Source organism: Notamacropus eugenii, chromosome 2 (genome assembly GCF_028372415.1).
Source record: "Notamacropus eugenii isolate mMacEug1 chromosome 2, mMacEug1.pri_v2, whole genome shotgun sequence".
Taxonomy (NCBI): domain Eukaryota; kingdom Metazoa; phylum Chordata; class Mammalia; order Diprotodontia; family Macropodidae; genus Notamacropus; species Notamacropus eugenii.
The window spans coordinates 191,110,739-191,124,529 of NC_092873.1; the positions used below are offsets into that span (position 1 = coordinate 191,110,739).

General features: G+C 40.6%; 1 protein-coding gene across 3 annotated transcripts in view; it reads left to right on the forward strand.

Moving 5' to 3' along the window:
- The window catches only part of SLC16A10 (solute carrier family 16 member 10), a 152,601-nt gene that overhangs the window by 12,048 nt on the left and 126,762 nt on the right, over positions 1 to 13,791 (forward strand). Inside the window, exon 2 of one of the 3 annotated variants that reach the window (XM_072643062.1) lies at positions 6,143 to 7,612. In XM_072643062.1, coding sequence (XP_072499163.1) covers positions 7,309 to 7,612 — 304 coding nt within the window. In that variant the 5' untranslated portion in view covers positions 6,143 to 7,308. Of the gene's footprint in view, positions 1 to 5,532; positions 7,613 to 13,791 lie in introns of those variants that run through there. The other 2 variants (XM_072643063.1, XM_072643064.1) reach the window with 2 other exon arrangements.

Sequence of the window (13,791 nt, forward strand, 5' to 3'; positions counted from 1 at the left end):
ACTATGAGAAACAATAGATGGAAAAAATAAATGTACAGAAAGATTAATGAGTAACCCTATTAAGCCAGGTAATCCTGAAGTTATTTAAGGATAAAATGAAAAGGAAGATGACAAATAAACAATGGAAAAGATTTGTATACTAAACTTTTTTCCACCATCAAAGATAATGGAGCCACCACATTTGTTCTCTACCATCATAACCCCATGTGTGTGGCATAAGGAAATAGAAATGGTACTAATAATAAGATGGGAATGGTAAATGGATAAGATCAAATATATACAGAGGAAGTCTGCGCTGAAGTTGACACGATTTTAAGGGTATTAAGAGAATCAATTCTCAATTCTTCAATATCTTGAAAGAAGAGAGGATACTAAATGCTTAGGAAAAACATTTTTAAAAAGATGAGAGAAAAACATCAGTAAGTACTAAGCCATATGTGTACTTTCTTATCTGTGCAAATTTTTATTAGAATAACATACAACAATAAACAATAATAAATATACAACAAAAATAAGAAGTGAGTATTGTTTCCAGAGAGCATTCTTTTGATGAATTTCATATAATATGAACTAAATGCACTCTTCTTGCTTTTCACAGGGTTAAAATGTTTTCAGTTCATAAATATTTCAATGTCCTATGAAGAAAGTTGATAGGATTATACCAATTTTTTAAACTGATAAACTGAGATATTTTTATTTTTTCCCACTTAACAGTATTTTATTTTTCCAATTACATGTAAAGATATTTTCAACATTTACTTTCACAATATTTTGAGTTCCAAATTTTTTTCCCCTCCTTTTCCTTCCCATGCAATCTGATATAGGCTATATATGTACAATCATATTAAGCATATTTCCACACTAGTCGTGTTGTGAAAGAAGAATTAGAACAAAAGGGAAAAACCATAAGAAAGAAAAAAGAAAGGGAGAAAGTAGTATGCTTTGATCTGCATTCAGACTCTATAGGTCTTTCTCTGGATATGGATAGCATTCTCCATCATGAGTCTTTTGGAATTGTCTTAGATAATTGTATTACTGAGAAGAGCTAGAGCTGGTCATTACACCTTGTCGCCATTACTGTGTACAATGTTCACCTGGTTCTGTTCACTTCACTCAGCATCAGTTCATGTAAGTCCAGGTTCTTCTGAAATCTGCCTGCCCATCACTTCTTATAAAACAATAGTAATCCATTTCATTCATATACTATAACTTGTTCAGCCATTCCCCAAATGATGGGCATTCCCTCAATTTCCAATTCTTTGCCACCACAAAAAGAGCTGCCATAAATATTTTTGTACATGTGTTTGCTTTTCCCTTTTTTATGACCTCTTTGGGATACAGAACTAGTGCTGTTATTTCTGGATCAAATGGTAGATGCATTTTTATAAACTGACAAGCTTGTCAGTTCCCACAAATTAACAGCAAATCCAAGATCTCAGGATCTATTTTTCCAAGGAGAAAAGTTATGGATTACGGTGGTGTATTATTTTTAAAAAGTTCCTTCTCTTCTATACCTCCCCCCTCCCAAAATTTCCAACTAAAATGTTAATGCAGGAAGACTAAGACATATTTAAAGTAGTTCCACAGTAGACTATAGGTTGGCTTGGTTAAAGAGTTGCCAGCCATACAAATCATTCCCCAACTGATAAATGCCAACGAATATGAACAGGCAGTTTTCAGACAAAGAAATCAAATCTATCTGTAGTTACATGAAAAAGTACTCTAAATCACTATTGACTAGGGAAATGCAAATTAAAACAACTGAGATGCTGTCACACATCTATCAGACTGGCTAATATGACAAAAAGGAAAATTGATAAATGTTGGAGGGGATGTGGGAAAACTGGGACACTAATGCTCTGGAGGTGGAGTTGTGAATTGATCAAACTATTATAGAGAAGAATTTGGAACTATGTCCAAAGGGCTATAAAACTGTTCATACCCTTTGATATCACTACTAGGTCTGTATCCCAAAGAGATATAGAAAAAAAGGAAAAGGACCTATTTGCATAAAAATATTTATAGCAGCTCTTTTTTGTGATGGGTAAGAATTGAAAATTGAGGGGATGCCCATCAGTTGGCGAATGGCTGAACAAACTGCGCTATATTATTGTGATGGAAATTACTGTGCTACAAGAAATAACAAGCAGGATGATTTCAGAAAAATCTACAATGACTTACATGAACTGATTCAGAGGGAAACACTGAAGGGAGCAGAACCAGGAGAACAATATTGTATGATGAACTGTGAATGACTTGGCTATTCTCAGCAATACAATGATCCAAGACCATCCCAAAGGACTCATGATGAAACATGCTATACACCTCCAGAGAAAGAACTGATGTTGTTTGAATACAGATTGAAGGATACTATTTTTCACTTTGTTTTTGTTACTGTTGTTGGAGTCTTGTACAAATATGGAAATGTTTTACATGATTACACATGTATAACCTATATCAGATTGCTTACTGTCTCAGGAAGAGGGGAGGGCAGGGAGAAAGGGAGGGATAGAATTTGGAACTCAAAACTTAAAAAAACCCAAATGTTAAAAATTGTTTTAACATGTAATTAGGGGAGAAATAAAATATTATTGAAAATAAAGACTTGCCAGTCTTACAAACCTATAATTAGATACATGAAACTGTTAAAGAAATTTTATAACTATATTTAAGTAGACTAGAATAGGAGAACTTCTCTGTAAGAAGTTTTTTCAGTCTCCAAGTGGAAAATAGTTAATATTTAGCTAAAATCTAGATTGTCCTAAATAAGGACATTTGGCGTATCTCAGTAAAGAGTCAACTAAGGATCTTTTAGTTAATAAATAATAAGATTAATATAAACTCTAGATAAAAAAGCCTATATAAGTATAAAGTATCATCATTCAGACTTAATAGACAATTATACCTATTTATATGTGCATAAAACCTTTTATCTGACGCTCTTAAAAGCGTTTATGAACATCGACTCATTACTGTACACACCATGATGAAGTAGATAGATGAAAACATCTTCAGACATTCAGATGAAGAAAGAGAGGCAAGAGGTGAAGTAGTGTCAGGTGTGGAATAGAATCTATAGTTTCTTGACATCCAGAATGCATTTTTTTTCATTAAAAGACTGAAAATAAGAAATTCACTTTTATTTTAGTGTTTTTTCCTCTTGTATACCAGAAACAGAAAAAATGCAAAACATAAATTTGTGCAACTTTACTGTAAATTATTGCCAAGAACCAAGTAACAGAAATCTATAGCATTTTCTATACCCCAACTAAGATCATTGAGGAAGTAGATAAATGTAAAGAAGTCTAGAATTTTACAACAGTTGAGATTAAATGGTATAATGTGTTATATATGGTAATTCTTCAGACTAAGATTTTAGTCTAGAGCATTTTGCCCTGGAGGTACTTAACCTTACCAGATCAAATTATAAAAGCTAAAGAGACTTTGTATCAGGTTTTGGTGTAATGGTGTCAATTTTTAGCCCTAATCACTTCTAGTTGTCATAAGGAATGAATACATAAAGAAAAATTTCTTTTAAATACTTACATTCAAATAGCTGGTTTTTTCTGAACTAAAAGTTTTGTGTTTATATAACTGATGGAATTTCATGTGTGAGGAGCAGCAGTTTTGTTGGATCACAGAGCGAGGAAAGGGGAATAGTGCATAATAACTCTGATTGGTTGGAACTATTGTGAATAAGAGGAGTAATGTATACTAAACAACCCTGACAGGTTGAAATGATATGAATAAGTTTAAGTGCCAAACAGAGGAGTTTGTATTTGACCTTGGAGGTAATAAGAGCCACTGGGATTTACTGAATAGATCAATGACATGGCAAGTCTTGTGCTTTAGCAATATCATTTTGGCAGTTGTTTAGAGAATAGATCGGAGAAGGGAATGCTGTTATTCCAACCCCCCACTCCCAATCACCAAATCTATCATTTAGTGGTTAGTGATATTGGCTATCTTGTGGTGATGAGCTTCTCCAAACTCAGCTAAGCTGAGTCCTTGGAAAACACGCATACAGTTCATTGCTATACTTGTACTCAAAGCTTTTTGAGGTTGGCAGCACATGCCAGAGACTCTTTAGCTGAAATAACTTTTGAGATTCCAGGGTGACCTCCATGCCATAATGAGACAACATTTGAAAGTAAAGCTTTACAAAGATTGGTACCAAAGTTTACCTGTAAGCAGGAAAGCAGTTTGAGAATAGAATCCTTTTTTAAAATGATTATACAGAAATAATATTTTGTAGTCTTGGAATAAGGATGTTAAATATAGGAAAATGAAACATTATATATGTCAACATTATCATATTAATGCAGCTTAAATTCTTTAAGAATTAGATTTTCATTTTCTGGAATTCCTAGTACATTTTTCCTATAGTATATTCTATAATCCTAGTCCTAAGAATCACAGTATAATGGATCCAAAAGTGATCTAATAGTCCAACTCTGTTATGTAGATGAAGAAACTAAGATTGAGTGAGATCTAATTCTTTGCTGAAGGTCATGTGGTATAGTTGTTGTTAATTTTTGTTTTGGAAGACTAATGACATCAGACTAATGACATCATGAAGGTGATGTCTTCACTTTTGAATGAATTAGAATTAAGTAAGGCAGAGCTGCACAAAGTCGTCAGCCTTACTTTCTCCTCCAGAGTGATCGAAGTCTAGTGGAAAGACAAAAATCAGGATGACTGTAGATGGCTCAGGATGCAGTACACCTTGTTCTTTATTTGATTTAAAGAAGTCTGAGAATGAAGGAGAAAGGAGGTTCAGTATAGTTCCTCTGGTATCTCCTTTCCTTTCCTCTCCTCTCTTCTTTTCTCCTCTCTGTCCTTGCCTGGGGTGCTCTACTCAGGGGAAGGTATACTTCCATTGCCAAAAGCTACCTTTTATCCTTTGAGTTTACTGACTAGATTTCTTGCTCCAAGACCAAACCTTAAGCCCAATTCACTCTAGAGCCCATAGATTGGACAACAGATCTCAGTCCACCTAGTACAGAGTGAATTCTCTTTTATCCAGGAACCCTGAGGGTCTTTCCCTCCCAGTTTGATTTTATTGTTGTTATTGTTTTTTGATAAAAAGGGCCATCCCTTGAGTAACAACTTAAATGGCTTATTAATTGAATGGATGTATCTCACTCAAAGTGAGAATCTGCTAAGACTTTAATCTAAAATGGCCAGGGTCTCCCATTGCATCTTGGGCCATCTCTAGTCATCCTGATGAATGTCAGGCCACTGGACCCAGATGGTTCTGGAGGAGAAAGTGAGGGTGGTGACCTCACACAGCCCTCCCTCACTCAAATCAAAGTCAACTACAGGTCATGGCATGGTCCTCTTCGAGAATGAAGGACAAACACAACCTCTGGTCTTAAGCCTGCAAAAAGAAAAAAGCTAGAAGTTGTTCATTGAACCCTATAATTTTAAAGCTAAAAGAAACCTTGGAGATCCTCTCATCTAACACTTTGGCTTTACAGATGAGGAAACTGAGTCCTAGAGAAGTTAAGCCAGATAGTGCTTGGGGCCATACAAATAGTTTAGTGGTAGAGGGACCAAGTTTTTTTTTTTAAACTTTAGTGCCATTTCCACTATACCATATTGCCTTAACTACTTTCTGTATTCTTTTAACAATCGTTTTTCTTGTCAGTCAGTAACATTTATTGAGCATGAACTTTGTGCTCATCACTGCTATAACATCTGCTTAGATAAACCTTTCAGCACACAATCTAGCCTGTGTACCGTAAAAATCATTCTCTTTAGTACACCAGTGGGACAGATGTTTATTCATATTACAGGAGTACTTGAGCAGAAGCCAGCTGAATAGTGTACTTACTCAAGTTCAAAGCTTTCATCCTTATCACCTCCCTGTTTCGTAGACAGGTGGCATAACTGTCATTTTTATTCATTCTAATGAGTATTACTTAGTTAGCTCTTAAAACCCCACCATCAAACCAAAACCAGCCCACCCCATTCCATCACAAGATACTATGGAAACGCTGCGCAGGTAACCTTTAGTTGAAGGGTCAGGACAACATTACGCTACTTAACGTGGCTGGTGGGAAGTCATCCCTTGATCAAAGGCCAGTGCCGCTGCCCTTATGCTCGGGTACCCAGTGCAGGGCTTTTTTTTTTTTTAAAGGTGCACCATTCTTTGGCAGTCAGCATGAAACAAGAAGCAGATTCGGAAGTAATTCTGCGTCCTCTTAATTTTCTTGGGTGAAGAAATGGGATTATTACCCGAGGCCACGGACTGCGCTGTATCGGTGTTGTTCCGGTGCCAGCTTTCTCAGGTGCGCGTGTGCGTGTGCGGTTGTGACTGTGAAGGCAGCTGGAGCTGTGTGTGTGTACGTGGTGCGGTTGTAGGTGTGTGTGTGTGTGTGTGTGTGTGTGCGTGCGCGTGTGCCCGAGGGGGTGGTGACCCTGGGAAGGTGACCTGGTGGATACAGAGGAGGGCTGAGTGGGGCAGAAGACGGCCGTGACCACGGTGGTGGGAGAGCGTGTCAGAGGAGGTGGCGTGGACGTGTGTGTACTGTGTGTGCGGTAGATGCGCGTGTTCGGGACAGCCTGAGCGTTCGCGCGCGCTTTTTCCCTTCGGGTGGCCTGTGCGCGCGAGGGGACGGGGAGTCCTCCTCCGTTGGATTCGGTGCCTCCTTTCTGCTTCTCAAAGCCCTCAGAGCCTCCAGTTCTGGGCCCTCCGATTGCACAGGAAGCCGAGCAGGAGACGGATGGTTTCCTCTGGGGGAGGGGGGGTAGTGAGGAGAGGGGACTCTGGGTTTCTGACCCTCGCTCAGCCACACGAGGCCAAGTGCGACACCGCCCCGCCCCCTCCCCCTCCCTGGTCGCCGGGCCCACGCCCTCGCTCCGAATTGTCCAATAAGAGAGGAGCGAAGGGCCACGCCCCGCCTCTAGCCACGCCCCCTCGAGAGGGGGTGGGGCGGGCGCTCTATTAGAGGACTGGCACTAGGGCGCAGGGGCTGTGGAGCAGATAGCTGGGGAAGCATGGGGGGGGCTGTCCAGCACTCAGGGCTGGAACCCTGAGGAGCACGAACCCCTCGAGCAGCCCTCGAGCCTGCGCCCGCACCGCCCTCGGCTGCCTTCTCTTCCTCCCCCTCTCCTCTTGGTACCCCCCGCTTTTACCTTGGCCTTTGCTCGCCTGCCGCAGGGTCCCGAGCGTTCCGGCCGGCCGACCAGCCCGCCCGGAGCTCGCGCCTCTCCACGCGTCCGAGCGGCGGGGGAGGAGGGGCGGGCAGGCCCGCGCGGGGGGGTGGGGGGTGGGGAAAGGAGGGTCTCAGTCTTGCGGGGGCCATGGTGCGGGCCCAAGAGGAGCCCTCTCCGGGGCACGGGACGAAGCCCAGCCCCCAGCCTCAGGGGGGCGTCTACCCCCCGCCCACCGAGGGACCAGAGGCGCCTGCGGACAAGGAGGTGACGGGGTCCCCGAGCCGGGACGTGCCTGAACCCCCCGAGGGCGGCTGGGGCTGGGTGGTGATGCTGGCGGCCATGTGGTGCAACGGGTCGGTGTTCGGTATCCAGAACGCGTGCGGGGTGCTCTTCGTGTCCATGCTGGAGACCTTCGAGTCCAAAGACGACCAGGCGATGGTGTTCAAGACAGGTGAGGCGCTGCACCGGGACCTGCCCGCCGTTCATGCCCAGCCCCGCAGCCAGCAGCATGATCTCATCACACGTGTGTGCGTGCGTGTGTGTGCGCGTGTGTGTGATGTATGTGTGTTGGGGGGCGGACGAGGAAGCGGGGGTCTTTGTATGCGCCTCAGCCTGCTTGTCCGTCAGTCCATCTGTCTGCTCTCCCGGGCTACCTACAGGGAATGCAGTCCTGAGGAGTCAGGATTCTGCAGTCTTCCTAGTGTGCCTTCGAATCTGTCCCCGAGCTGCTTGGCCACTTACACACTTTCCCTCCCTGCAGAGGGGGCGTTGGAGAGCGTTAAAACTAAGAACCAACAGCAAAGAGTCTTTTCAATTTTGAAAAAAAAAAAAAAAAAAAGGAAAATAAAAAGCCTATACCACCTTGTAGCCAGCATTTTTCACAATCACTAGCAAGGGGTTGTTGTGCTCTCCCGAGCTGAGGCGTCAGGATTAAAGTGATTTACTTGCCCCAAGGTCACGGCGAGTTACGAAGCCAGAATCACACAGTGCTAAATATATAAAGTATTGCACCTCCATTCTGCCTGCTGGAAATAGCTGGCAACAGGGATTAAAAAGACAGAAAGGAAGGGGTGCCCCTTCCTGTTTTGCTCTTTGACCCTCCTTTTTAATGAAAATTATGCTGTTTCAGCCAAAAAAAAAATTCTGTGAGCTAGTCTTTGCCCTATTAATTAACTTACTGGAGTAAAAAATAAAAAATCTGCCAGCTAGGGAACTAAAGATGCGAAAAAAATATTTTTACCTTAATCTTTACAATATTTCCCAATTGACTTTAATAATTCTGCCTTCTGGGCATATAAATGGAATAGAGCCCAAATGAGATAAAATGTCTTGGCCCTAAGGTTAACCTGGAATCTGTCATCCTGAAATAGCAATAGTGTGGTGTTGTTCTAAGAGGTATGCATAGGTCCTGAAACGACAAAAGTCCCTGTTTACTAATTAAAGAATAGCCAGAGTATATCCAGAGGACAGATGTGCCTGTAAAATTAGGAATATTTTATGCAAGGATGATTCATCCTTTCCCTCCCCCCCCCTTTTTAAAAAGTTTCTTGGACTTCATTAGGAAAAAAGAGCATGGAAGATGTAAATATTTGTTTGGGAAACTTGCAGGGCTGGAGTTTCCACATTATGCTAAAAGATGAGTGTATACGAGAGCATTCTTTGGCTGAGGATCTCTAGGAGTTGAGTTACAAAGATTACAAGTGTAGCCAGTGTGATAGCAATAAATCCAATAACCTTTGGTGGGCAACTTCCTTAACTCAGTTTAATAAAGTCCTCTGTCTTAAGGTAGCATTCTGTCCCTGGGGACTTGAGAGAGGTTCCTCAAGGAATAGGATAAGGGAAGGAACCTGATTTAGTCCCACTTTAATCTCTGACACCCCTCCCCTTCTAGTTATGATCAACATTTACCTGTCAAATTTATCTTCTTTCAGTCCCATTTGTGTACATATGTATGAACACATATCATACCCACAGCCAAACTAGAAACCTAAATATTTTCCGTTTATATGTTATTTATGTGCTAAGAACTCTTTCTAGCCTAAATTGGAGTCAAATTCCATGACAACAAGGATCTTGCCTTATGTTCTTTATTCTTGATCCATAATACTTAGTACAGCGCCAGGCTTCATTTGTACAATTAGTAAATATTAATGGAATGCCAGAGAGGGAAGGTTCTGATTAAGCTCAGCGAGTCATGAAACACGGCTAAAATGTAACCTCTAAGTCAATTGTTGTTAATGACATATTCTAAAGTATGTATTTCCTGCAGCATTTCATACATACAATTTTTGAGTTAATTCAAAACGTTTGAGGGTATGACCAGTTTGAGCTTTAGAATATCTGGGCTTTTGCTTTTGAAGGTGTGATGCTGAGTTATTTTTGAGTGAACATTTGTTTTCTTCAGTTACCTTTCAAATAATATCGAATATAGAACTCAGTAAGTTTGCCTTGAATGTAAGGGTGCATTTCCCACTTTTAGGAGCTAGATGAAATTTTCTAAAAGAAAAAAAAATTCAGAAAGAAAAGGGAAGGCAGCTTGTTTCCATGGCATATTTATCGGGATTCCCAACCTCAGGTAGGTAAGGGTTCCTTCTGGAGTATCCAAAGATCCTTTGGAAAGACTTAAATCCTTTCTGAGTACTTTTGGCCAGTGTATTTCCAGGGTCATGTACTCAGCCAAGTCAGAGACCCTGTGACTTTTGCCTTTTCCTATTCCATATTTATCTTCTTTTCCCCTTGTGTACAGCAGAGTGGTGATAAACAAGAGGACACTCCAGTTAGTGCCATGGTAGTGGTTGGTGTTGTGGATGCTTTCTTTTTAAGTTACTGTGACAGCAAGTGCTTGTGCACGTTGGAAGAACAGAGTATGCTCCTGTAAATTTGAAACCCTAGGCAACATTGGCGGTCAGCTTTCTCAGTTATATCACTTTTCTCTCTCTGGGCTTCTCTTCAGACACTTGGAGACCTTTTGACCTTTCTCACCAACTTATTTCCCTAAAATAGTTTTCTACTGGGTTACAAAAGACTGTTGGTAGCTTAAGGTTTTAACCTCCCAGACCTATCTACATTTTAATAGGGTTCAGTCAGGTAATTAGCATTTATTAAGCTAACTTGTGTCAGGACTAGTGCTTGGGCTGTGAAGAAAGGAAAAAACAAACAAGCCATGCTCCCTGCCCTCAGGGAGCTCACATTTCGATGGTTGAGATTACATATAAGTAACTTTAATTTATTGGATATATACATATACAGTGTTAATGCAATGTAATCTCAGAGGGTAGATACTTGCTAGGTGGAAAGTAGACACCAGAATCTGAGCCCCATCTTGAAGAGAGCTAGGAGTGGGAAGTGCATTCTATTACAGTTGAATGATGGTGGGTAGTGAAGTTGGGGGTGGGCAGGGGAGAAAGGTGGCACTGGCCATAGATGGGTGAGACCCTGAAATCATCAGCAGCTTTCTTCACCTAATCTGTAAGGGTGGTTTATTTTAAATTTCCCTCAGCCTGTATTTCATTCACAACAAAGGTGGGGAAAAAGGTAGGATTCCATGTAGTAGAAAGTCAGAAGGACCACAAGGGAATGGAGAGGCACCCCAGTTTGAACCCCACCAGTTGCTGACATGGTACTTTGTAATGGATGGGCTTCAAGCACCTCCACCTGGTTGTTAGGAGTAAACTGAGCAAGCAGTGTAAGATAATGTGTAGAATCTTGGCCTTGGCACCAAGAGGCCAGGGTTCCCAATTTTTTTCCTAGGTGCCTGATCATAGGAAAGGTACAGCCTCTTAGAAACTTAATTTTTCTGTCTGCAAAATGGGGTAGTAATGCTTATACTATCCTAAAGAGCAATGTAAATGTGTTGTTAATTTTTAGCCCATTTTGAATTTATTAGTCCATGACTTTCATAAAAGGAGTGAGAGTGAAAATAGACATTTTTTGGGGGTAGAGGGTACTGATTTCTTTGCATTGAAAAAGGATATATAAATATCTAGATAAGAAAAATTTATTTTTATTTAGAAATTAAAAATTGCCACACCTCTTCTGGACAATGGATAACTTCATAACTCTCTAATGAAATGAAAAACTTAGTTGTCTCTTGCATTTTCTTCAGGACACTTTCCCTTGTATCTTGTCAGTAAACCAGTGTAGTTTTCCTGCTTGCTTTCTTCAAGGAAGAAGAAAAGTGGGGATTTTTTTTTCTGAATGGTTTGTTTTCTTTGCCCTTTCTCTCCCCTTCACCTTCAAATATGATGAAAATCATTTAAGAACATCTGTGAAGTGTAATTTAAAGCACCTTTTAAGAAAAAATAAAATATACCTTTGTGATCCAGGCCAAGTGATGTGCTTAATGGAGCTATCCAAGACCTTGGAGATCAACAAATTTTTCAGATGGGAAAACTGGGATCCATGCTAAGTCCTAGTAATTGTACTGTATGTAATACTTCAAGGACTCATTTTCATCACTGTGGCTATTCCTTTTATAGGTGCAGATTGCAGTCCCTTGTATTAATAGACAGTATTTGCTAGTTGTTGTGACTGAAAAAAAAATTGTCACCATGTAGACAAGCTTCTGGTGATAAACCTTACCAGAGAGGCAGCATGATGTAGTGGAAAGAAAACTGGTCCTCTTGTTGGAAGTTTGAGTTTTAACCCCTTCACTTACTGATGTGATCAAATACTAGTATTTCTGAGTTTCAGTTTCCTTACTTACAAATGGGACTAATGATACTTGTACTAGGATACATGATTGTCAAGTCTACTACTGCTTTTATATCCATTCTATCTTTTCTGTTCCCACTGTTAACATCCCAGTACAGACTTCCATGAACTCCCATCTATGCTGTTATAGTAATCTCCTGAAGACTTCCAAACTCCATACTCTCCTGCCTCCAGTCCATCTTTATATTGCTGCTAGATTAGTCTTCCTCAGTCCAAGTCTGATCTCATCACTTGTCTGCTCAAAAACTTTCAGTGGCTTCCTATTGCCCATTGAATAAAATCCAATTTTCCTTAGCCTGACATCCAAAGATCTGTACCATCTGGCAGTACCCTACTTCTTTATATTTGCTTCTCTCCACATTCCTTATACTTGAGCCAAACTGGACCCAACTCAATTAGCACCTGTTCCAAGATGCCTTCTTTTGATATTCCCTATTAGAAATTCATCCCTTGGACTTGGCATGGCACTTACTTATACCTCTCTTAGACCTCTTATATACCTCATTACTTCAAAGATCCTTAATTTCATCAGTGTATATATTCCCTCCACTGTTGCAGATCAAATCTTAGGGTCATTGATCTAGATCTAGAGTGAGGACCTTTGAGACCAGCTAGTCTAGCCCTCCCCCCCTCTTTTTTAGATAAGAAAACAGGCCCAGGGAGCTTTAGGTTACCTATCTAAGGTCAAATATGTATTGTCATCTTGTGTAGATTACTACATATTCCATTCATAGGTGGGTCCCATCTCACCAAGTCTCAGGGATCTTCCTACCCTCACCCTCTTTTAAATCAGATATATAATTTCATTGATTTAAAGGGACCTTTTGGTGAGGAAATTTCCTTCCACCAATGCAGATCAGTAGCTATTCTATAACTTGACTTTAATTGTAGACTAGTTTATTTCACTCAGGCCACCAGGATGACTTGCTCTGGGGCACATAGTATGGAAGCAGGACTTGAACCCTTCTTCAGCCTCATAGTTTATCTTTGAGAGTTGCTATGGCAAAAAATATATAAATTATGTGATAGGATTAGAGATTTAGAGTAAAAAAGGACTTTAGAAGTCATCTAGTCCAACTCCCTCATTTTATAGATCAGAAAATTAAGGGCCAGAGAAGTGAATTGTCTGAATTCACACAGTTATTAAATAGTAATTGAAGATTACAGCCCAGATTCTCAGACTTCAATTGTAATATTTTTTCCTTTGTAGTCATGGTGTTTATCTTCTGATGAAGAGCCTCTCTCCACACTTGGGTAGCTTGGACCTTGGACGACCAACAGTCGTCCATGCAGTCCATCATGAGGTCCATATTGTATATCCCCCTTTTGAGTACCTACCCATCTCTTAAGCACTTTTCAGCTTGGTATAGCTATTTTGGAATACCTGTTAGAAGGAGGGCTATAGTGGCATAGCCTTTGCTGGTTGCCTGTATTCCACAAGAAGGCAGCAAACTAAGACTCTAGTTATATACTTTGCTTATGCACTTCTATTTTGTATTATGATTAGAGGCAGCTAGATGGTACAGTGGACAGTCCTGGACTATGTCAGGAAGACCTAAGTTCTCATCCTACCTCAGATACTTTAACTTAAAAGCTGTTTGATCATGGGCAAGTCACTTGCCTTTTCTCACCCTCACTTTCCTTATCTGTAAAACGGGGATAATAACAGAATCTGTATCATAGGGTTATTATGGGGACCAAATGAGATAATATCTTTACAAACTACAAAACTATATTGTTCAGTTGTATCCAATTCTTTGTGACCCCATTTGGAGTTTTCTTGGCAAAGATATGGGAATGGTTTGCCATTTCCTTCTCCAGTGCATTTTACAAATGAGGAAACTGAGGCAAATATGGTTAAGTGACTTGCCAGGGTCATACAGCTAGTCAGTGTCTGAGGCCAGATTTGAACTCCAG